Source organism: Narcine bancroftii, chromosome 1 (genome assembly GCF_036971445.1).
Source record: "Narcine bancroftii isolate sNarBan1 chromosome 1, sNarBan1.hap1, whole genome shotgun sequence".
Lineage (NCBI taxonomy): Eukaryota > Metazoa > Chordata > Chondrichthyes > Torpediniformes > Narcinidae > Narcine > Narcine bancroftii.
In genome coordinates, this window is record NC_091469.1 from 409,233,018 (window position 1) to 409,259,131 (window position 26,114).

At 40.4% G+C, this 26,114-nt stretch overlaps 1 protein-coding gene across 2 annotated transcripts in view; it reads right to left on the minus strand.

Annotated features, from left to right (window-relative positions):
• igf2bp3 (insulin-like growth factor 2 mRNA binding protein 3) overlaps positions 1-26,114 on the minus strand; it is a 149,024-nt gene that overhangs the window by 13,561 nt on the left and 109,349 nt on the right. For both annotated transcript variants that reach the window (XM_069913886.1, XM_069913887.1), the window contains exons 10-14: positions 23,871-23,984; positions 10,048-10,167; positions 8,216-8,290; positions 7,365-7,496; positions 5,564-5,677 (exon numbers count right to left, since the gene is read on the minus strand). In XM_069913886.1, the coding sequence (XP_069769987.1) occupies positions 5,564-5,677; positions 7,365-7,496; positions 8,216-8,290; positions 10,048-10,167; positions 23,871-23,984 (555 nt within the window). The remainder of the gene's footprint in view (positions 1-5,563; positions 5,678-7,364; positions 7,497-8,215; positions 8,291-10,047; positions 10,168-23,870; positions 23,985-26,114) is intronic.

Genomic DNA, 26,114 nt, shown 5'->3' on the forward strand with positions numbered 1-26,114 from the left:
AGAGTGAAACTACTGGTTGTGGAGATTATAGGGGTCAAAAGTTCATGACAGGAACAGGCCTTAATTGTATCAGTGCCCAAGAAGAGTGTAAACCTGCTTCAAATGACCACTGACACTCACATTCTCAGTGATGAACCTTTTGAGAAGTAAAACATGAAATTCTGCAGACACTGTGGTTGAAGTAAAAGCACAATGCTGGAGAAACTCAGCTGGTCAAACAATGTCCTTTATGTAGCAAAGATAAAAATACATAACTGACATTTCATGCTTGAACCCTCCAAGATATGGAAAAATGTCAGCAGGTGTCCAAATAAAAGGGTAAGGTGAGGCGTGGTCACAAATGCAGGAAGGAGGTAATAGGTGAAGAAGGGAACGAGAGCACAGCAGCAAGCAAGGGGAGGAGAAATGGCTAGGTGAATAGAGAGGAAAGGGGGTGGAGATCTGACAGGGTTAAGGGAAGGGAGGGGGAAAGGAGAGCAGGTTAGCAGAAGGCCTGTTTGGGGCCCTGAACTGTGGTGAGGGAGGAGCCGTGGGTGCAAGTGTAACACATCTTGCAGACACAGGGAGGAGCAGAGAGTCACAGAGGGAGCAGTCCCAGCAGAAGGCAGAGAGGTAAGGAAGTAGGATGCTGTTGTAAATGCCGGAAATTCTGGAGGATAATGTGTTAGATGCAGAGGCTGGTAGGCGAGACAAGAGAATCCTGTGTTTGTTCCGTCTGGGGGCAGAGCGGGCCAGGGCAGATGAGCAGAAAATGGAGTAGATGCAGTGAGGACTGAGTTGATGGTTGAGGAGGGGAAAGAGTTTGTGGAAAAAGGTAGATATTTCAGAAAATTTGGACTGGAAGACCAAAAGATTGGGAAAATATTTCAGGTTTATTGTCAGAATACATACATCACATACAACCCTGAGATTTCTTTTTCCTGCAGGCGTGGCAGAATTACCATTAATTGGTAGGTTAAAAAATAAACTCCACAGTGGAAAACATGGAAGCAAACAAATAAGCAAACAGATAATGAATGTAACCAAACTGTTCAATACAGATAGAACAAAAAGGAAATCAATAAAGTGCACAAGAGTCCTTAAATGAGTTCCTGAGTGAGTTTGTCATTGAGGAGTCTGATGGTGGAGGGGCAGCAGCTATTTCTGAACCTGGTGGTACACGTCTTGTGACACCTTTTCTTCTTTCCTGATGGCAGCAGCAAGAACAGAGCGTGAGCTCGCTGGTGAGGGTCATCGTTAATGCTGCTGCTTTCCGACAGCAGCGTTCTCTGTAGATGTGCTCATTAATGGGGAGGGTTTTGCCTGTGATATTTAGGCTGTCTCCACTACCTTTCGGAGGGCTTTAAGCTCAGGGGTATTGGTGTTTACATACCAGACAATGTTGTAGCTGGTCAGCACACTTTTCACCACACCTCCGTAGAAATTTTCTAGGGTTTCTGATATCATACCAGACCTCCACAAACTCCTGAGGAAGTGGAGGCACTGACATGCTTTCTTCACGATGCCATTGGTGTGTTGGCCTAGGAAAGATCCTCCAAGATAGTGATGCCCAAGAACTTAAATTTGCTCACCCTCTCCACCTCTGATTCCCCCAATGATCACTGGATTGTCTACCTCTGGCTTTCCTTTCCTGAAGTCAACAATCAGCTCCTTAGATTTGGTGACATTGAGTGGAAGGTTGTTGCTGTTACACCATTTAGCCAAGTTTTCAATCTCCAACCTGTACGCTGACTCATCCCTTTCCTTTATACAACCCACTACTGTGGTATAGTCAGCAAATTTGTAGATGATATTATTGTTGTACTGAGTCACACTGTAGGAGTAAAGTGAGTAGAGCAGGCGATTAAGAACACTGACATGTGGTGCCCCAGCTCTGATGGAGATTGAGGAGGAGAAGTTCTTACCAATCTTCACTGATTGTGGTCTGGAGGTGAGGAAATCTATAAAGTGCCATCAATAAAGACCATCCTGATGTACACATATGCTCCTTCGCTGTCCAGGTGTTCCAGGGCTTTGTGTAGAGCCAGTGAGATGGCTTCAGCTGTAGACCTGTTTCTACAATGAGTGAACTAGAAATGTATCCAAGTCACTGCTTAGACAGCAGCTGATGTGCTTTTCATCACCAGCCTTTCGAAAAACTTCATCACTGTTGATGCAAGTGCCGCTGGTTGATAGACTTAAGGCAGATGACTACACTCTTCTTGGGCACTGATATGTTCGACACTTGTTTGAAACAGATGGAGTGAGATATTGAAGATATCTGTGAATACCTTGGTAAATTGATCAACTCAGATTTTTAATAATTGGCTAGGTACTCCATCCATGATGGATGCTTTTTTTGGATCAGCTCTCCAGATCTGGTGGAGATGGAGAAAATGAGAGAAGGTAATAGAATCCTTGCAAGGCACAGGTGTGAGGAAGTGTAGTCAAGGTAGTTGTGGGAGTTAGTAGGTTTGTAATATATGTTGGTGGAACACTCATCTCCCAAGATCCAGGAAGTGGAGTGCTGTCAGAAATGGACCAAATGAGCTTGAGATAGAGGTGGAAGCTGGTTGTGAAGTGAATGAAGTTGACAAACTTATTGCAGATAGATGAGGCACCCCTGATATAGTCGTCAATATGACAGAAGAAGAGATGAGGGGCTTTGCCTGTGTAGGCTTGCAGCATGGATTGCTCTTGAAGCCTACAAACAGGCAGGCATAGTTGGGACCCATGGCTACTCCTTTGATTTGGAGGAAGTGAGATAAGTTAAAGGAGAAGGTATTGGGAATGAGGACAAGTTCTGCCAGGAGGAGCAAGGTCGTGGCGGAGGGTGTCTGGTCAGGTCTTTTGTCCAGAAAGAAGTGCTTTATGACATGTATGGGGGGGGGGGGGAAAAGATGAGGTATAAAGAGATTGGACATCACTCATGAAAATTAGACTACAGTTTAGGGAATCTGAAGCTATTGAGGAGATGGAGGGCATGTGAGGTGTCACGGATGTAGGTGGGGAGGGATTAGACAAGGAGAGAAAAGATTAAAAAAAACTTAAGAGTTGAGGCAAGACCAAACTAATTTGGTAGAGCAAGAACAAGCGGAAATAATGGGTCTACCTGGATGTTGAGTTTATGTATCTTGCATAAAAGATACATACACAAGCAGTGGAGGGATGGAGTGAATGAGGCTGGAGGCCGTGAGAGGGATGGAGTTGGAGACATTGGCTTAATGAACTGTGGTGGGATCTTGAAGAGGAGGTGTCTAAAAGCAATCATCTGACCTTAGCGATCTAGAAGTCAGTGCACCAGACCACAACACACTTGTCTGCAGGTTTGATGTTGACATTAGAATTGTTGTGGAGAGAGTGGAGGGAAGAGCATTCAGAGGATTTAAGATTAGAATAAAAGAGGGGAGTGAAGTTGAGACAGTTGATGTCTTGATGGCAATTGGAAATACAAAGATCCAGGGCATGCAGCTGACCAGGGTGGTGTCCAAGATGAGGAAGAAGGCTTAAAGTGGGAGAAGGGGTCCTGGGTGGGGTGGTGGAGTCATGGTCATGGAGGTAGGCCCAGAGGCAATGGAAGTAGAGTTCAGCATCGTGGTGTACATGGAACTCATTAAGGTGTGGGCAGAGGAGGACAAAGGTAAGACCTCTGCTGAGGTCTGAACGTTCCGCCTTATAGAGGGGAAGGTCAGAGGAGATAGTAAAGACCAAGCAGGGATCACAGTGGGAATAGGTGTGGTGAAGAGGCAGAGGGTTAGGGAGGACAGAGGGTAGAGAGAAAGGTAGGGGAGGACAGAGGGTAGAGAGAAAGGTAGGGGAGGACAGAGGGTAGAGAGAAAGGTAGGGGAGGACAGAGGGTAGAGAGAAAGGTAGGGGAGGACAGAGGGTAGAGAGAAAGGTAGGGGAGGACAGAGGGTAGAGAGAAAGGTAGGGGAGGACAGAGGGTAGAGAGAAAGGTAGGGGAGGACAGAGGGTAGAGAGAAAGGTAGGGGAGGACAGAGGGTAGAGAGAAAGGTAGGGGAGGACAGAGGGTAGAGAGAAAGGTAGGGGAGGACAGAGGGTAGAGAGAAAGGTAGGGGAGGACAGAGGGTAGAGAGAAAGGTAGGGGAGGACAGAGGGTAGAGAGAAAGGTAGGGGAGGACAGAGGGTAGAGAGAAAGGTAGGGGAGGAGAGGGTAGAGAGAAAGGTAGGGGAGGAGAGGGTAGAGAGAAAGGTAGGGGATGACAGAGGGTAGAGAGAAAGGTAGGGGAGGACAGAGGGTAGAGAGAAAGGTAGGGGAGGACAAGAGGGTAGAGAGAAAGGTAGGGGAGGACAGAGGGTAGAGAGAAAGGTAGGGGAGGACAGAGGGTAGAGAGAAAGGTAGGGGAGGGGAGAGGGTAGAGAGAAAGGTAGGGGAGGAGAGGGTAGAGAGAAAGGTAGGGGAGGACAGGGTAGAGAGAAAGGTAGGGGAGGACAGAGGGTAGAGAGAAAGGTAGGGGAGGACAGAGGGTAGAGAGAAAGGTAGAGGAGGAGAGGGTAGAAAGGTAGGGGAGGACAGAGGGTAGAGAGAAAGGTAGGGGAGGACAGAGGGTAGAGAGAAAGGTAGGGGATGTCGGGGATGGCAGAGGTTGGGAAAGGTCGAGGTGAAGAGGGTTGGGGGTAACTAGTCCTGGATCTGAATACTTCACCGTGTAATTGATTCATGGGTTTCCTCACCTTGAGACCCCAGTGTGGTTTGGCAAGAATATCTCCTCCAAAATATCCATCAACATCGGAGCATCACAGGATTGTGTACTTAGCCCCTGCTCTCCTCGCTTTACACCGATGATAGTAGGGCTCGGAACGACAACAACACCATCTAAAAATTCGCTGGAAATTTGATTGACTGCATAAAAAGGGGTGAAAAGCCAGCATAGAGGAGGAAGATTGAAAACATGGTTGACTGGTGCAGTAACAACAACCTCTCACTCAACTTCACCAAAACTCAGGAGCTGATTGTAGACTCTTTGAAGTGAAAACCAAAGATGTACAATCCAATGATTATTGAGGGATCAGGTGCAGTAGGTGAGCAAATTTAAATTTCTGGGAGTCACCATCTTTGAGGATCTATCTGGACCAACATACTCAACTCCCTCAGGAGTATGTGGAGGTTTGGTATGACAGTGGAAACCTTGGCAAACTTCTACAGAAGTGTAATGGCAAGTGTGCTGACTGGTTGCATCACAGCCTGGTATGGGGGCACCAATACCTCTGAATGGAAAACCCTGCCAAAGGTAATGGACATAGTCCAATACACAGGCAAAATTCTCCCCACCATCGAGAAAATCTTAATGGACCTCTGCCATCAGAGTGCAGCAGCAATCACCAAGGATGCACTCAAGACCTGCTACCATCAGGAAAGAGGTATTGGTGCCACAATACTCTTACCACCAGTTTCAAGAACAGTTTCTACACCTCCACCATCAATCTCCTAAACAGACATGATATGCTCGTGACAATAAAATTCTTATCTACCATTAAATAATTAACGGAGCGTGCTTCATTTTATTGTCTTGTGTAGAAGGATGAATTACAGTGAAATGAATCAAAGCAATAAAAATCTTACCTGACTTGCAAAGAAGTGACCAGTTATTTTCACAATAACCTGATCGTTTTCATCTGGCATTTGATCCCGAGGAACCACCACTTCTGCACTTGTCAGGTTCTGAAGCTCATTTACCTTTCAAAAAGAAAGAAAACAATCACTCAATTGTAAATATTCATTAGAGACAACAAACATGCTGGGATCTGGGCAAAAGAAAATACGCTGGAGAAAGTGGGGATGGAGCAAGGAGGAAGGGGAAGAGGGGCTGAGAAAGTGTCACTGTTTCAGATTGAAACCCTTCAAAATAAACAATTGATTAAGGGGTTAGTGAGGGATGGCTTTTTTTCGGAGCTGGAGGTCTGAGACCAGTGGCGTTTCACAGGGATAAGTGTTTATCATGTATGTAAATAAATTGGACGAAAATTTAAGTGGCTGGGTTAGAACATTCACAGATACAAAGATTGATGAAGTTGAGGATAGGAAAAGTTTATCAAAGAATACAACTAGATACTAGATCAGTTAAAGATAATGGGCAGAGAAATGACTGACAAGCGTGAGGGTGTTGTATTTTGGGAGGTTAAATGCAAGAATGATGTATATAGTTTAACAGTAGGACTCAGAATTATTGAAGTGCAGAGGGATCTTGGGGGGGGTTCTTGTCCATAGCTCATTGAAAATGGCCATGCAAATAGATAGGGTGTAAATGCACATCTCATTTGGGTGGGGCATTGAGTATAAAAGTAAGAACGTTGTGTTTCCTTTTGAATACTTTGTGCAATTCTGGTCACCCTATTACAGCCAGGATGTGGAGGGTTTGAAAAGGATACAAAAGAGGATTACCTGATGTTGCCTGGTTTAGTGGGTACAAGTTATGGGAAGGTTGGACAAACTTAGGAGGTTTCCTCATGATCATAGGAAGCTGAACGGAGATCTGATAGGGTGGACAGTCAGAATCTGTTCCCTAGGACGTGTATTTAAGGTGAGGCAGAGTAAGTTTAAGGGTGATATGTGGGGCAAATATTTTAGTGAGTGGTAGGTGCCTGGATTAGACTGTCACTAGTGGAGGAAGCAGATATAATAGTCGCATTTAAGATACTTCTAGACACATGAATATGAAGAAGATGGAGGTATAGCCACCAGGTGCCCTTTGTTGGTCTATCAAAAGGAATATTGAAGTAGGACAAGGATTGGATTGATTAGCCATGCAGAAGAATTCACAGACAATGCTCACGAGCCAAGAACATCAATTACATATTGCCTTGTGTTTTAACACAAATATAAAGAAAAATAAATTGAACCATTTGAGATTTATTATAGAAATTGAACAATGAACACACTAAACAAATTAGCAAACCAGAGGGGAAAAAATCTAGTTGCAAACTTCCAAATATAATATTAAATTTAAAAAGATTGAAGGTGTGTAAATGGTCCTTATTTTATGTTGCTTGTGCCTATATTGGTGTTTGTAGTCAGCTTGGATTTGTTACGGCAGAACGTAAAGCAACTGCCAACAACAAGAGTGACTGCAGGCATCCTTTGAAGGGTGAATGCAAGTTGGCCCAGGAAAATAAAAAAAAATTCAGTATTAGTTTAGAGAAGGGTGGAATTTGAATCATGCCAAAGACACACTTTTGATATTTTATAAAGACCACTGCTTGACCTGCTGAGTTTCTCCAACATAGTGTTTTTACTTCAATCATGGTGTCTGCAGACTTTCGTGTTTCACTTCTCTTTAAGTGAGAATTTTTTTTTTTTATTTATGTTGAAGACTCAAAGTGGATTACAAGCCCAATTATACCTACAATGAGACTCAAACACTCACCGTTTTGCCTCCTTTCCCAATAACTCTACCAGCAGCATGGGATGGAACTTTGATATGTGTCTCTAATTTCACTTCTTCTTTGGGTCCAAAGAAGTTCTCTTCCTTCAGTTTACTATAGATTCTTCCTTGAGCCTAAGGAATAAATAATGTAACACTCTCCATTCAAAAACAGTTGCTTTTGTTACTCTGACATCAAAGGATCTTTATTACAATTTTTTGAGATTGAATGCAGTTCTATTTTCAGACACCAAAGTGATCAAAATAACCATGGAGAATATTTAAGACAAAAAGGCAATTTGAGAATTTGACACACGCTTGAATTTGTTGACAACGTTTGCAGCAATGGTAAACTTTATAATAAAAATGCAACATTTCCAGGAAAATACAGCACCAATAAATTATATTACGTGTAGAAGGTAATGACTGGCTGAGACTTTGCCTCTGCAGAGTCACGAAAAAGGTGAAGAGTGACTTATTGTAACATTGCCTCCCATTTTAAAATTGGTGGAGTTCAAGACTACTGAATCAATGTCTTCAATTACCAGTGAAATTGAGTATTGCAGAATGACACTGAAAGGCCAAGAACATTACAATATTCAAACATAGTAGTATTACATAAAAAGATGATTATATTTACACTAACTTTTCTCAAATGCAGAATTGGAATCAACTTTCAAGTAAGCAATAGCAATTTTCCCCATCATCTGGGGACCCGACTTGTAATTTATAATTGGGGAGAAAAATTATGCAAGTAGAGATTTCACGCAGTTCAGAGGCTTGTTTTGTACATAGAAGAATTGTTAATGGCAATTTAAGCATTTTCCAAATGAGATGAATTTCAGAAACCTCACCTTAAATTGAGCTTCAGGCTGCCCTGTGATAATCACCATCCGTTGTTTAGCATCTGGTCCTTCTGCAGGAGCGATCTATAATACAACAGTCATAAATACCAATGACACCTTTAAACTAAAGAATTGAGGAATAAACAACATTCAGTAATTTAGCTTCCTCGGCACAAAAACTAAGACACTTCACAGAAGTTATACCAAATTACACACCAATCCACAAGAGGGTTTCTGTGTAATTGCCCAGATGCTTGGCCAAAAATCAAGATGAGGAATATGTTTGAAAATGTGGAAAAAGGTGGAGCATTTTCAAAGCTTAGGGTCTGGGGAGCTGAAATGTAATTACCATTAAATTTAAAAAACTGTGGCCAAAAAGAGGGACTGCATGGATGTCTGAAGCTCACAGGGCTTGAAAAGATCAAGAGAAATGGACAGCGATCCTGGGAGGAACTTGATAACAAATAGAGCTAAGAGCAAATGCAAGACAGCAAGTAATAGTGCAAAGAGCTTGGCTCAATTGCTGTTGATTACAACACAAAGCACATGACTGAGATCAAGCACCTTAGAAAAGTCATGCCTAGAAATAGGAAATGCATGAAGAATGGCATCAGTACACACACGGAGTGTGGCCTAATTTTACAGCTGTAGTAACAGTTAATGCGTGACCACATAGTAAGAGAATAATATCACTCTGATTATCCTAAATTGGATTCTCAGAAATCCTCAGTTATTCAAAAATTTTGTGGAGCTGAAACTGACCGGGACCATCGAGCTCCCAGCGCCGGTGGCAGCGGAACTCGTACTCCTGGGCAGGAGTGTCAGTGATCAACGGAGGCCAGCATTTTTTTTCCTGTTGCTTAAAAAGCCTTCCCTCGTTGTTTGTTGTTGTTTAAACACTGTTACAAGTGATTTACTGTTGCTACTGGGTTGTTTTAAAAAAAATTGACCTGTTCAACCATTTTGGATAATTGGAGTTGCACTGTATTACTTATTATACAACATGCAAAGTGCAAGACGAGGGCAGTCGTGGAAGATGGTCATGAGTTATCAAAATGCATTTCAAAACCAATTCAGATGCCAACATTAAAGATGACCCTATAGATGAAAAATGAGGGCAAGGATCGATTCTCAGCATTCCTGAGGGAATAGTGCAAATAAAAGAAGAGAATACAGCAAATTGTCTGACTTGGAACAAAGCAAACTGCCTAGGAAAGGTGACTAAGGGCTTATTCTGGTTAGTATAGTCATTGGCATCAATTTTAAATAGAAATGCTCAATTTTGAATTCAAACCTAACCAATAATCTATTGATCAGCTCTCTACAGATTTGTAAGAACTACTGCATCTCTGTTCATGCTGTAAATTGAGTTTAGTGTTCAAGAATGCAGTTCAGATGAAGCACATTGAATCTCAAGTTATCTAATAGTTTGGATTTACCTCTGCTGTAAAAATGTCTGAAGTTGATTCACATGAACTATTACTATGTGATAAAATTTTATTGGGGAAAGTAATCAAAATCAGACAGTAATGCAAGTCATGGAGATAGTGAGTAAAGGAACAAGTTCCAAGGCTTAGACGTTTATGTTGAAGACAAATTTATCACTGAAAGAGTGATATTCAACATTGATATTTTACCTTCTTCACAAGAGATTATTGATCAATTATGACTAAAATTTGAAAGATAAGTCATAATGAAAATTACTCGTGTATCATAAATACAATAACAAAAAAGTCAGTTTTGCATTCAATTTGATTCTGCATTTCCAAAATAATTGCAATTGTTTTGCTGAACATATCAAACAACAGTTACAGCAAATGTCATCACAACTTCACAGTTACCTTAATGGAAGCTGCTGCATAGCGGGAGAGTTGCTTGATGTGTTGCCCTTTCTTGCCGATAATTGCTCCGACAGCCAGGGCAGGGATGAAGACGTGAACGGTTTCAGATTCTGACTGTTGCTGCAATTAAGACAGCGACATTAAGCACTTGCAATAATAGCCCTTCTTCCACGGACATCCCAGTTAATTGGCTGTGTAGCATCCCAGGATAGGAAGCTGTTTATGCGGTTTTTACTGGGCCACCTTTAACTGGGACACTGACTGCTTTTCCACTGAACATGTCCATCCCTGGGTATTGGAGAGTCGACCTTCAAATGGAATGGTTGGAAGTTGTTCTTTTTCCACTGATTTAATCAGCACGCTGGCATCAGCCGACACTGAGGATATGAATAGGGGTAGAGGCCGTTGATCCCCGACATGATTTGACACCGGCGTGCTGTTAGTTTTCCTTTTCCACTGGACCTTAACCCATTAATTCCCCATTATTCCTGGGACAAGATGCTAGTGGAAAAGGGCTAATGTTTGACTAATACAGCTTAGCATTTTTAAGCACTTTATTTTTAAATGCAAGAAAAATTGCACACAATTCCTTCTGAAGAGCCAACTTCAGTTGTCATCCTGTGCAACCGAATTTTGTTTTCACCTCCACCATAAACATAAAACTTGGTCTTTCAAAACTTTTTTGAAAAACCTCCAAAGCTAAAGCAGTCAAACCAATTTCTATTGATTTTATTGCTCTAAAATTGCTTCTTTAATAATGTATTTCCTGTTTTCAACATTAACTGAATATCTGAAATGTTTAATTGTCTTCAAAATACTTTGGGGGGGGATTGCAAATTCATGAACCACAATCACCCGGCAATGGGCAATTGAGAAGAATGTGGGAGAACTGGTTTCTGTTACATCATATTAAGTTAAAATCCCACCAATGAAAATTCAGATTTCTCTGCCTTATATCAACAACAGTTAAACATTTAACACCATCATCCCCTCAAAACTGATCAGCAAACTCCAAGACCTGGGAGTCAACACCCCACCTCCAGACCACAATCAGTGAGGATTGGCAAGAAAATCTCCATAATCTCAATCAGTACTAAAGCTCCACAGGGCCACTTTCTTAGCCCCCTGCTCTACTTGCTTTACACCCATGACTCTGTGGCTAGGTACTACAATACAATCTACAAATTCACTGACAATACCACAGTAATGGATTGTATTAAAAAGGGTGATTAGTCAGCATACAAGAGGGAGTTTCAAAATTTCAAAGATTCAAAACAACCTTGCACTCAATATCACCAAAACCAAGGAGCTGATTGTTGACCAGGAAGGGAAAACCAGAGGTATACGATTCAGTGATTGGTGGTGTGTGGGGGGTGGAAATCAGAGGTAGAGAGGGTGAGCAAATTTAAACTCATGGGATTCACTATTAGAAGATCATTCCTGGACCCAACACAACAAAGGCCTAGTGAAGAAACCATGCCAGTACCTCTACTCCCTCAGGAGTCTGTGGAGGTTTGGTATGTCATTGGAAACCCTGCAAATTTCTTCAGATGTGTGGTGACCAGCTGCATCACAGCCTGGTGTACGAACACCAATACCCCCAAGTGTAAAGGCCCTGCAAAAGGTAATGGACACAGCCCAGGACATCACAGGTAAAACCCTCCCCACCATGGAGAACAGCTACAGAAAATCCTGCCATCAGAGAGCAGCAGCAATAATCAAGGATCCACACCACCCAGAACACGATTTGTTCTCACTGCTACCATCACGAAAGGGGTTTAGGTGTCACAAGACTCGCACCACCAAGTTCAGGAACAGCTGCTACCCTCCACCAACAGACTCCCAACAATAAACTCAAATCAGGTACTATATTAAGGACACTTGCTTTTGCACTTGGTTCTTTTTTCCTCTGTATTGCATAGTTTGTTTACATTAGGGTTAGTCGTAATTCTGCCATGCCCACAGGAAAAAATCTCAGGGTTGTAATGTGATGTCATGTAATGTACTCTGACAATAAATTTGAAAACCATTTCCAGCCATGCCAAAACTTCTTACAAAGGAACATGCCGCTCAGTGACACTTGCTCCTATCATTTTTAGTCTGAATCTAATGGAGGCCAACTCAGACTAAAAATCCAGTCATATTCATCTTCTGGATTAAATTCAATATACAGTATTTACACAAGGACTAATACAAATCTGGGAGCTGAGCAGAAGTTATTTTGCTATCTTCTTCATGGAATGAAGAAGTACTGAAAATCAGAGAGAAAAACTAGATCAAAACTTGTAATGATTCCCTTTTATCGCTTCAAAATCCAAAAATGTTAACAATGTCTCTTCTTTTGAAATGCAAAATTATTAATGTGGGCATGATGGCAAACGTTTAAACACAATGTCCATCAGAGACAGCCCAAGGCAGGGATGGTGGAAGCTTCTTTTCAGAACTACTAGAAACTTTAAAAGTAGTCCTGTGTCACATAGGAAATTCCATCCTATTGGTTTGATTAAAATTGCTTTGAAGATAGAATGTCCATGGATCATTTTGAGAGACAAAAAACAACCCGTGATCACTTTTTATTTTGTAAAATGTTGATTTTTCATTTAAAATAAATTACTGCTGAATTAAACAACTTAAAGAATATAAGCATGCCAGATAGAAGTTCAATCCACATCTTAAAATGAGTACCAATAAATGGACCAGGGATTCAAAATTTTATGAATCTCAAAAATATTGATGCTGCTTTGATTAAAACTATTTTTCCAGGAACAAAATAGCTTTCAAGTATTAATAGTGAAAATTTATTGCCAAAATTAACATTTTAAAATAAAGAAAGCAGTTAGAATAGTGGTTAGGACAATGGCGTTATGTGCCAGCGACCAGAATTCAATTCTGCTGCTATCTATAAGGAATCACCCCCATCTCTCTATGGGTTTCCTCCAACCCTTCAAAACATAGAGGGATTGTAGATCAATTGAGTGAAATTGGGCTACACAGGTACATTGCTGTATGTCTAAATTCAAATGCAATTTTAATGAGATAACAAGGAAATCCAAGAAAGCTTTCAATTCTGCAACTAGCATACCTAAAGACCAATTTAATGTTAGCTGCAATATTAAATCTAGGTTACAGCTGCTCTCTCGATTTGTTGCAATAGATCCCAAAGCACTGTTCCAACAACACCAATATTTCTCTCCAGGTACCTTGAATCACAGCCACATTCAGCCAATTGAGTTATCCAGGATTTGAGACAAGCTGGGGCCAGGTGAAGCTTTATCACCTAGCTATGGTATCCCTGTATATCACCAGGTCACACATTTCTATCTCCTTGTGCTTCTGACATCTCCATGGAATAGTAGTTAAAATGATGTCCAAAAGCTCGGTTAGAAAAGCGATAATTACACAGGGACATCTCATTCTCTTAAGTGTGTATTTGTTCAGAAAATTAAAACTACTCCTTGCCTTCTTCCTCAGTTGCTTTGTTCCCCATTTTGACTGCAATTCACCTCATTTCTCAATTGCTCCTTGGTCTTTTCTCAATGCATAATTTTGTTTTTTTAAGCAAAAACATTGATGATTCCATTGGTTTCTTATATTACCAGATACATTATAGTCTCCACAACCACCCCACCCCCCCACCTTTGCAGGAAAAAGTTCGCCAAAAGATGCCATAACAAATCAAATGTTGAAGAGGAAGGTCATTTATTAGGTGCTCTTCTTTTCTTTGATTGACATCCAAGCAGCAGTTTGATAAACTTAACAGAAACAAACTGCTGATGGAACGTTGATGGTGTGATGACTGTAAATAGGGGCTTTAGATTACCCAAACTGGGATTATGGGTTAAGCATTTGGTATAAAGTAACCATCAATCACTTCTGCTTGGTTTATAATGTAACAAACCTATGCTCAGATAGTTCTATTCAAGCAAAATTGTGATTTGAAATTGTTCATTTTTTTATTACTATATTTTCAACAGGAAAAAGGTCAGACAAATTACTGTGCAGAGCAGGCTAAAAATAACCCCTTACAGTTGGTTGCCTTATGCTCTAAAAATGCTTGCAACTCCTGCATGCCACAGAAGATCCAATAATTCTAAATTAGAAAAATTGGCATTCCAATTTTAGCTTTTGCTCAGAAATTCAGTTTGGGTTGGTACGCCAGTGAGAACTTGAATTGAGGGAAATGAATGTTAGTCACTTCATTAATCAGAAAACATAACCAAAATTAAAAGGTGCAAAAATTCCTATTATGGTATAAATTAGGTACGTTGCATTCAATAAGATGAAAGCACAATTTTAGCCTAGGGCACTGAAATGGTCCCTTCATCACACTCATTTGCAAATCAATAAATGCAAAATCTGTCACAACTTTCAAAGTAAATTTTGTTTTGAAAAGTATAAGGCATCTTAATAAACCAGTGAAAATTAGTTCAAATCTAGTTTCATAGGTTTCCTTTTCCTTTGTGGTCATCTCAAGCAGCAATTTGGTAAACTTAACAGAAACAAAGGGGAACATTGATTGTGTGAGCATCTGCCAATTTATCCAATTTCAAATGGATGCAAATGATAAAGCAATAATTTTTAAAAATTCTACTATGAAACTACTACATTTTCATCCGACATTTTTGAACCCAAAGGATCAAAGTTTTAAGAGCCACCAGATGCCAACTTAATAGCTGAAGCTTGCCATGAGACTGAATTCAGACTCATGCCAAAACAATTTGGCTATTCTTTTTACCTGTTGGACCTGATTTTTCAATTGGTTTATACTGAACCCTCGTGCTTAAAATTTTGATCTAATTCCATGTAAAAACCATAAGACACAGGAGCATAAATAGGCTATTCAGCCTAACAAGTCTACCCCACCATTCAATCACGAGCTAATCCATTTTCACACTCAGCCCCACCGCCAAGCTTTCTCCACATAGCTTTGATGCCCTGGGGAAACAAGAACTTAACAATCTCTGCCTTAAATACACCCAATAACCTGAACTCCACAAATGTTTGTGGCAACAAATTCCAGGTATACCACCCTCTAGAAACTCCTAGGTATCTCTGTTCAAAGTAGTCCTGAAGTTGTGTCCCCTTGTCCTTGACGCTTCCACCATGCCAAGCAACCCTTCAACATCTGCTCTGTTCATGTCTTTCAGGATTCAAAATGTTTCAATGACATCCCCCTCATTCTCCAAAATTCCAATAGATATAGGCCAACTACTATCAAATGCTCCTTGTACAATAGCCCTTTCATTCCTAGAATCATCCTAGTGGACCTGCTTTGAACTCTCTTGAAAGTCAGCACATCCTTTCTTAAACAAGGAGCTCAAAACTGCTTCTAATACTTCAAGTGCAGTCTCATCAGAGCCTCAACATCACAGCCCTGCATATATTCTATTCCTCAAAATGAATGCCAGCATGGCCTTTGCCTTCTTCACCACAACAACCTGTAAGTCTACCCTGCATGAGGATTACCAGGTCCTTTTGCAGCTGGGTATTTTCAATTTTATCCCCATTTAAAAAATAGTCTGCTCATTTATTTTTTTTCTCTAACAAAGTGTTTGACTGTACACATTCCGACATTATATTTCATTTGCCACATCTCAGCCCATTTTCCTAATCCATGTTGTTCTGCAGCCTGCATGTTTTCTCTTTAATAGCTGTCCTCCACCTATCTTTGGATTGTCTGCAAACTTGACTATAAAGCCATTCATTCCAATAATCCAAATCATTAATATACCACATGAAAAGAAGCAGGCCTAACACCAACCTTTGTACAACACGACTAACAAATAGTGGCCAGTCTAATCCTTGCATTCCAACTCCAGCTTCTTGCCAATCAGCCAATACTAGACTTGTATGATTCCTATTAACCCACATGCTCTTATCTTGTTAAGTAGCCTGTGACACCTTGTCAAAAGTCTTTTGAAAATCCGAAGACAACATCCACTGCATCTTTAGCTCTCCTGTTTGTCACTTCTTCAAAGAATTCCAATTAGTGAAACCATGCTGGTTTTGCCTATCTTGTCATGTGTCTTCCAGTACTCCACAACTTCATCCATTACAATGGGCTCCGACCACTGAGATCAGGCTAACTGGTCTATAATTTCCTTTCTGATGCCTCCCACGCCACCCACCACCACTGCTACTTCCTGAATTGTGAGGTTTCATGTGCGATTTTCCAGTCCTCCAGGACCATGCCAGAATCTATCGATTCCTGAAAGTTTATGACCAATGCCATAATCCATCTGGTGCAGGAAACTTATCTACCTTTAGACCATACAGTTTTCAGAGCACATTCTCCCTTGAAATATCAACTATACTTTCACTGTTAACAGAATTCAATCTCATGAGACCGTACAAAACTGCAGTATCAATGCAAGACACCAAACTGATTGAGCATATTTAATCATTTACACGTTAAAAATCTAGACTAACCTTTAAAATATTAAATATTACTGCTCAAATTTCATATGGAGTTGTGAATTTCAAAAATGAACTTTAGATTTCAAGAGAAAATTCACACCAATGGTATTAAAGTTATAAATTGATACATTATTCTTTCATTAGCAAATTATTATTTTCTTTGAATATTTAAATCCCAAACTACTTAAAGACACATTTCTAAGGGAAAATAGCTAGCAAGGAAGAATCTGGAAATAATCCTCTGAGAATATTACTTATTGCCTACTTTGAATTAATGACAGTTGGATTATACAGCTCATTTCCGATTTATTGTCAGAGTACATACAAGACATCACACAACTCAGATTCTTTTTCCTGTGGGCCACTTAGGAGTAGAGCAAAAAAAACTATATATAATGTACGCATGTAAACAAATAATGTAAAGAAATTGAGTGTGCAATAGAGAATTTTTAAAAAAAAATCAATAAAGTGCAAAAGTGTCCTTAAATATGTTGGTTGAGTTTGTTGTGGAAGAGTCTGATGGTGATGGGGTAGCAGCTGTTCCTCAATCTGATGGTGCGAGACTTGTGGCATCCATACCTCTTTCTTGATAGTAGCAGTGAGAACAGAGCGTGTGCTAGGTGGTGTGCATCCTTAATGAGTCAGACAGCAGCGTCCCCTGTTCTCGAGGGTGGGGAGGGTTTTGCCTATGATGCCCTGGGCTCTGTCCACTACCTTTGGAGGGCTTCATGCTCAGGGGTATTAGTGTTCCCATACCGTAATGCACACTTTGCCATGGTTACTGATGTCACATCAAACTTCCGCAAACTCCTGAGGAAGTTGAGATGCTGACGTGCTTTCTTCATTAGTGTGATGGGTCCAGGAAAGATCCTCCAAGATTGTGACTCTGAAGAAGAATGTGCTCACCCTCTCCACTTCTGATCCCCCAATGATCACTGGATGGTCTACCTCAGGCTTTCCCTTCCTGAAGTCAACGACCAGCTCCTTGGTTTTGGTGACATTGAGTGCAAAGTGGTTGTTGTACCATTCAGCCAAGTGTTCAATCTCCCTCTAGTAGAGGCTGACCCACCACCCCTTTTTATAGAACCCACTACCACTGTATCATCAGCAAATTTGTACATGGTGTTGTTGTCGCACCGAGCCACACGGTCATAGATGTCAAGTGAGTAGAGCAGGAGGCTAATAATGCAGCCCTGTGGTGCTCCAGTACTGATGGAGATTGCGGAGGAGATGTTCTTACCAATCCTCGCTGACTGTGGACTGGAGGTGAGGAAATCCAGGATCAAATTACAATTCAAGATGAGCAGAGTGCCTTGAAAATCCCTATTTGAAACAAGCATAGAAGAGATTTAACTCATTGGGGAGCGTTGTACAATTCCATGCTAAGCTGCTGAGATTTGCTTTGTACACGGTGATAACATGCATGGTCCTGCCAAAGCAGTCATGTGTCCATGATGTTCTCTTGGGATTCTAGCTTGGTGTGGTATAGTCTCTCTACTTCCCTAAAGCCTTGTGGAGATCTGCTATCTTGTAGAGGGCTGGGTCTTTTAACTTGAATATCAACAACCTGGCCTTCAGCAGAGAGTCGACTTCCCAGTTCATTTGTCTTTCCAATTGGGGAATGCATTTGTCTTCTTGGTCATGCAGTCTTCTGCCCACTTACTGAGGAAGTCGGTGATAACAGAGGCGTATCCAGAGATTGGTCATTGAATTTTCGAATACGGATCATTCTACTGATGAGAAGCAGACATGCAAAATGACATTGGCAGCATCAGATCATTGCTGAATGATTTTCAGTCCTGGGCCTTCCCTCAGCTAGCATCAGCACAGTTTGATAATCTGACTTGTCAAAATGCAGACATTGGGTGGAACAAAAGACATGTTTCATAGTTGTGTAACAATTGCATGTCAAAAATCAGGGGGAATGTAATGTATTTTTCAAATAATTTAGAGATACAGCAGGGTAACAGACCCTTCTGACCACAAGCCCACAACATCCATTATACCAATGTGACCAATCAACCTTTAAGCCCCATGTCTTAGACGGAAGGTGATTGGCAAAATAGTCACAATGTTTCTTTGTGTAGGAGATGGCAAATCTTTGGAATTCTTTCTCAGAGGACTGTAGAGACTCTGTCAGAGTTCATTCAAAATAGACTGTTTTGAATATTAAAAGAATTAATGAGTCAGTGGGTAGGGCACAAACCTGTTGAGATAGAAGATCAAACACGACTCTGGAGTGGGCTTCAAAAAACGAATAAAAAATGAAAATGCCTACAAAATAGGGGGAAGCCATTTAGGACACCATATCTATCACTGCTCACAACCAAAGCAATACACTGCTGCTACACCTTCCCCCAACCACAATACAAGGGAATTGGCACATCTGTACACTACTTGTGTAATTGACAACTTAACTTTCTATAACATTGCAACTTTTACTTCACCATTTTTCATTTTCCACTTGAAGGTCACAACGGAACTTGCCTCAAGCATATAATGATAATAATAAGTTTATTGTCATATACATTGTACCACCTATACATGCACAAAAGATACACAAATATTCACAGAAATACAATTGGCATCATAATAGTGTTGTGTCACAGCAGTCTTTGATTAGCGTAACAAGGAAAACTGAAGAGCTAATTGATGCTGGGGGGCGGGGGGAAACTTTTTGAACGTGGAGATGCAGTAGCAGTGAGGAGGTTGGGTCCATGGTGATGTTGCCTCCCTTCTCACATGGATGTCTTCAATGGTTGGGAGGTGGAGCCTGTGATGTCTCTGGTAACATTTGCTACTTTCTGCAGCTTTATGTTTTGGATACTTGAATTACCAAACTAAGCTGTGATGCAACCAGTCAGTCTACTTTCCACAGTACATCTGCAGGCCGTGCATTTCAAATTCCAACAAGATGTTTTTTTTATTTTTTTTTTTTAAAACCTTTGTGACTATTTATTTTCTCCTACTTTTATTTATGAAATAAATGTAACCTCCAGTCCTTAATCCTTCCACCAATGGGAACAATTTTATGTACTTCAAATGTACTATACAGTTATGACAACTCTAAGAAGATTGATGAATATTATTTACACCCCTTCACACAAGTCCTCAGAATGTGTTATTTCATTAGATGCTGAGAAGGCCTTCGACAGAGTAGAATGGCCTCATTTATTTACAGTTCTTGAAAAATTTAATTTTAGTCCAATATTTATATCTTGGATTAAACTTCTTTATAATTCCCCAGTTGCCTCGGTTTTTACTAATACCCAAAGATCGCCATATTTTCGATTATTTCGGGGCACCAGGCAAGGGTGCCCCCTTAGCCCTTTATTATTTAACTTAGCTTTAGAACCTTTGGCAATTGCTATCAGAGAAGCACCCAATATTACTGGTATTATTCGTTGCAGGGATATTCATAAAGTATCACTATATGCAGATGATTTATTGCTATATATTTCTAATCCTGAAAATTCTATTCCTGCAGTTTTATCTTTATTAGCCCAATTTAGTAATTTTTTGGGATATAAACTGAACTTAAATAAAAGTGAATTATTCCCTTTTAATGGATGGGTTCCTATTTATGATTGTTTGCCTTTTAAAATAGCTAGAGACTATTTTATATATTTAGGGATTAAGATTACTAAAAAACAAAGATTTGTTTAGGACTAATTTTTTCCCTCTATTGGACCTGATCGGTAGTTTACTTACCAATTGGTCACCATTATCCCTATCTATGATAGGCCGAATTAATGCTATTAAGATGATGATCTTACCTAAATTTTTTATATATATTCCAAGCTATACCTATTTTTGTTCCTAAATCTTTTTTTGATAGGGTCGATTCTAAATTGTCTTCATATATCTGGCAAAACAAGAATCCTAGATTAGGAAAAAAATATTTACAGAAATTTAAACTGGAGGGAGGATTGGCATTACCCAACTTTAGAATTTATTATTGGGCAATTAATATTAGTTACTTAAGGTATTGGTTGAATTATTCAGAATTATCTCTAAATCCCCATTGGGTAAATTTAGAAATTAAATTGGTACAAAATTTCTCAATTAGCTCTATTTTGGGAGCTGCTCTCCCTTTTACTCTTACTAAACTATATAAACTCATTGATAATCCAATGGTTAAACATACACTACGTATATGGTTTCAATTCCAGAGATTTTTTGGCCTAAGTCATTTTATCTTGGAAACCCCTATTGTACTAAATTTCTTTTTTCATCCCTCTCTAATTGATCAAGCTTATTTACTCTGGAAAGTTAAAGGTATAACATGCTTTTCGGATTTATTCTTGGATAACTCTTCCATGTCATTTGAACAATTATCCATGAAATATGATTTACCTAGATCTCATTTCTTTCGATATTTGCAGATTAGGAGTTTCTTAGTTTCGACTTTACCCTCTTTTCCCAATCGGGAGACTACGACTGTTTTAGGGGATATACTATATTCAAAATTCCCTCCAAAAGGTGTGATATCTAAATTATATAATATAATTACAAAAATAAATTCTGGGACTTTTGGAAAGTTTAAAAATTATTGGGAAAGAGAACTCAACCTTCATATTTCCAATGAAAATTGGAATAAAATTCTGCGACTGGTAAACTCCTCTTCTCTATGTGCAAAACATTCACTGATACAGTTTAAAGTTGTTCATAGAGCTCATATGTCTAAAGATAAACTCCATCGTTTTTATTTTCATATCGATCCTATATGTGATAAATGTCAATTGGAAATAGCTTCCCTTACACATATGTTTTGGTCCTGTCCCTCTTTACAGAATTATTGGAAGGAATTTTTTTCCATTATATCTACCGTTTTGAATATTGATTTACAACCACATCCCATTACTGCAATTTTTGGATTACCTATGATAGATTTGACTTATTTATCTCTTCCTGCGGATCGTATGATTGCTTTTCTTACACTAATGGCTAGAAGATCTATACTATTGAATTGGAAAGAGGTTAATCCTCCCACTGTTTTCCAATGGTTTACCAAAACTATACTATGTTTAAATTTAGAGAAAATTAGAAACTCTGTCTATGAATCCCCTTCTAAGTTTGAGTTAACCTGGCGACCATTTATTCAATATTTTCATTTGTGGTGAGTTGATCTGGCTCTGTTTTCTTTTTATGATTATGTATGATAATTGGGCTGTTAGATGAGATCGGAGTGATCGGCGTGATTTAGCTATATCGGTAGGTTTTTTTTTTAAAAGTTTTTAATTCAGATTTGTTTTTTCTTCCTTTTTGGGTTTTTTTTTCTCTCTTTTTTTAATATATTTTTATGAATTATATCATTTTTTTTTTAGAGATAGTTCATACTCTAAACTGATCTAAAAATTTTTTTATGATATATTTTTTATTCTGCAATATTATTGTTTAATATCTCTGTATTAATTCATTATTTACTATGTATTTTTCATATCTCTTTGAACTGTATGTGTTTATAAATTATAATAATAATAAAAAGATTGGAAAAGAAAGAAAAAAAAAAGTTATGACAACTCTGTCTACTTTCCAGCAGGCAGAAGGCAATTTGCAGAGGGTAGGCGGCAGCGGCCCCAATCCGGGCAGGAGCAAGGGGAAGGTGGTGGCCCCCGGCCGCAGTCGAGTGAGGCAGGTGGAGGCCCCGGTCCGGGCAGAAAGTTGGAGGCGGCGGCCCCGGTCTGGGCACAGGGAGAGCAGCGGTGGCCCCGGCCCCGGTCCGGGCAGAGGGTAGGCGGCTGCAGCCCCGGCCGAGTGAGGCAGGCGGAGGCCCCGGTCCGGGTAGAAAATTGGAGGCGGCGGCCCCGGTCCGGGCACAGGGAGAGCAGTGGCGGCCCCGGCCCCGGTCCGGGCAGAGGGTAGGCAGCGGCGGCCCCGATCCGGGCAGGAGCAAGGGGGAGGCGGCGGCCCTGGCCTCGGTCGAGTGAGGCAGGCGGAGGCCCCGGTCCGGGCAGAAAGTTGGAGGCAGCGGCCCCAGTCCAGGCACAGGGAAAGAAGCGGCGGCCCCGGCCCCGGTCTGGGCAGAGGGTAGGCGGTGGCGGCCCCAATCCGGGCAGGAGCAAGGGGAGGCCCCGGCCTCGGTCGAGTGAGGCAGACAGAGGCCCTGGTCCGGGCAGAGTGTTGGAGGCGGCGGCCCCAGTCCGGGTAGTATGGACCGACTAGGAGGGGAGGCAGGCCCCTCCAGCCCGGGTAAGAAAACTGCATAGGAGAAGGTCACTCCGATATAAAACCTACGACCCAAAGACCTCGCTGCCACGTCCCAGCTTGCTTGGCCATGGCACACGAACCTTGGGTGTAAAGGGTGGGGCCAGTACTGCGCGCACTGCACTCCACCTAAAAGTTCCTTTGCGCAGGCCTGAGGACAGGTCCACGTCCTCCCCCTCCACGTCCTCCCCCTCCACGTCCTCCCCCTCAAAAGATGCTCACAAACTCAAGCTAGCATGCTGGAACATCAGAACCATGCTAGACAAGGCTGACAGCCACAATTTTTCATAAATCTTCGTCCGCGAAGCCAAGCCAAAGAAAGAGATGTTCTCTACTACAACATGACAATAAAGGAATCTGGAATCTTCCATCAGATCTCCACTCAGCATTCCTTTCTCCAAAGGAAACAGTCCTAATCTCTCCATTTGTATTTGGACCTATTTGTATTCATCTCATAAAGCATTTTTATAAAACTCCTCTGGATGACTTGCACTGCAGTGGTCATCTATATCAAAGCCTATTTAAATTCTTAGACAACTTGCCCAAAAAGTTGGATGAATAACATGTTCAAATAACATTTAAAACAAAATCTGAGAAATTTCTTGAGATTGATTGGGCTTGCTGGTCTATAATCACCTGCTTTCCTTTTCTTTCCTTAAAAAATTTCACCTACAAACTTTCATTTAAAAAAGACCACAACAGGGTAAAAGACAAGAACTACACAAAGATTTTAAATCACCACCATAAATACCAACAACCTTTTTAACACTCACTACTTTGGAAAACTAAATCAAGACTTGGCCTGTTAAGCCATTCATAAAACTGACCCAATCACAAATCACAAATGCTAATAGCACAGACATGAGCAATTTGGCCAAGTAAGTCAATGCCATCACATAAATTGTATCATTCTTTATACCCATATGTCATAGTTCCTCTACAAAACAACAAATGAGAACTGCTATTTCCAGTGCAGGGATGACAATGTGAAGAATTTATAAACCAGCATCAATCTGAACAAAACCATTAAACCAAGTATTTCTGCAAAATTAATCACTATTGAAGTGAAGGACATCATAGCATCAGCATAAACAACAAAAAAAGGTCAAATCACAGCAATCACAAAATATCTCAATTTAAAATTTAAGAACCAACAATACTTGTGGAACAAAGCACTTTGAATTATTGTGTTCACTTACCCCAAATGGAGGATAAGCAGCAGGAGGCACAGAAGGTGGTGGCAGAACTGGTGAAGATGGAGGAAACAAACCGAGGGCTTTGAGGTTTAGACCAGGAATTAAATGTGCTTGAAGCTGTGTAATAAGATCAACTGCATAATTATTTTGTCAAATAATAATGATCCAACAAGAAATTGGCATTCCTTAAAATACCAATGTTTTTTTTTCTCATTGCACATTTTAATAACAATTACTTATAGTCAATAAAAATAGTTCCACGACTCCAATGTTTATTTTGCATTAATTAATTATCACCCTGCTCAAAAATAGAATAAATTGAGAACAGAGGATTGAGGATTCTGTTTATAACTTGAAAAAGTTTGTTAAACAAAATTTGGTATGAATTTTTAGGTACCAATTTTGTTCTTAAAAACAGTTGGAAGTCTTAAAAGTGTTAATAATTAAAGCAATTCATTTGCATGACATTCATTGTACAACTTTCTTGAGAATGTTCCCTTCAATTAAGGAAGTTAACTGCATGGTCTACATAATGACCATCTCAGGACTGGGGTAGGGATGGTGGTAGAGAGAGAAAGATAGTGTGTACTTCAAAACCTTGCCCTCCCAGCCACAGCACATTGAAATACATATATACATTCTGTTTCCCCATTCTTGGAGATCTCTCCCAAACGCAATTGTCCACTTTTATCTACACATCAATTGACATTTAGTCTGTTTAGAGTAAATATACTAAAAACACAAATGCTGGAGGAATTCAGATCTTGCAGTGTCCATACCTTGAAGGTGGCCTCGGGCCTGAAATGTCAGCTATACACCTTTACCTCTTGTGGCTTCTTCAGCATCTGTGTTTTTACTACAATCATAGCATCTGCAAATTTTTGTGTTTCATTCTAGAGTAAATTGATGCTCCAAGTGTCTCTATTGGCTCATTGAATAATTGCATGATCAGTACAAAAGCCAAATTCAACAAGTGGGAAGTTTGACTGCTCTAATGAATAAAATTATTGAAAATAACTTTTTTCCTTAATATGAACCTGCTATGAATCAGCAAAATATTTATTCATACATAATAAAGTCAGTCTCAAAATTAGAGATTTATTTCACTGGTATTGTTTACCCAATGAAAAAGCAATCAGGGAATTATTCTGTCCTGCAACAATTCTAATTGGTCACATTGGCCCACATTGACAGAAGTTGACACATTTGGCTTAAAATGTCCTGTGAACAAGAGGAAAATTATTTGGTTTTGCAAAGAAGACAAAGATCTATCTGTTGGCTGGGAACAACTGGTAACTTAATCACCCCAAGTTTTCAAAATCCTCATCAAGAACACAAACTTGGGACGGTGGAGGAAGTTCAGAAAAATAAATGCAGATGCCCAGTATCTCTAATTTTTAAAAAAATGTCAAATGTTGGGAATTATTTTCTCATTCATTACACTGATATCCATGTGCAAGTCATCATCCACAACAAAATTAATCACAGCTTTATTTGACTGCGATAGTGGCACTACCATGGACCCCAGAGGAGCAGAAAGGAACCTTTCAGAGCTCCTCTGCAGGGTCTGACAGCCCCATGCAGGTTTAAACTGCCTGTAGAATGGGATAGGCAATATTTTTTTGTTAAAAGGTGGAGATCCGTGTGCAAGCTATGCAAGGCAGCCAAGACAGAGGGTGCAGGCTCTGGGGAAGCAACAGACCAATGCACTCTGCAAGGTCAGAGACCGCAGTAGTGCACTGCTCAGCAGCCGAAGGCCTCACACCAAGGCACAGGCTACTGGGGATTGATTCTAGGAACTTGGTATAGTACGGGTAATTTAGGGGGTGATGGCAGCACAGTTAGCAGACCTAAATGACCTTATCAACTCCAGAGATCCAGGTTCAACACTGACCCCAGGTGCTGTTTTGTGGAGTTTGTACACTTTCCCCACAATTCCATGGATTTCTTTCCAGCATTTTGGTTTCCATCCACCTTCCAAAAAATATGCACGTTAGTATGTTTGCTGAGCAGAATCAGAATTTATTTCCATGACCAAGTGTCACGAAATTCATTGTTTTGCGGGAGCATTACTGATCGAAAATTACATTTTATAAATAATCCGATTGTGCAAAAGTGAGGTTGTGTCTGTGGTTTAAAACCCATTCAGAAACCTAATGGCAGAGGGTAAAAAGCTGTTTTTGTACCATTGTGTGTTCGTCTTCAGGCTCCTATATACCTCCTTCCTGATGGTACCAGTGAGAAGAG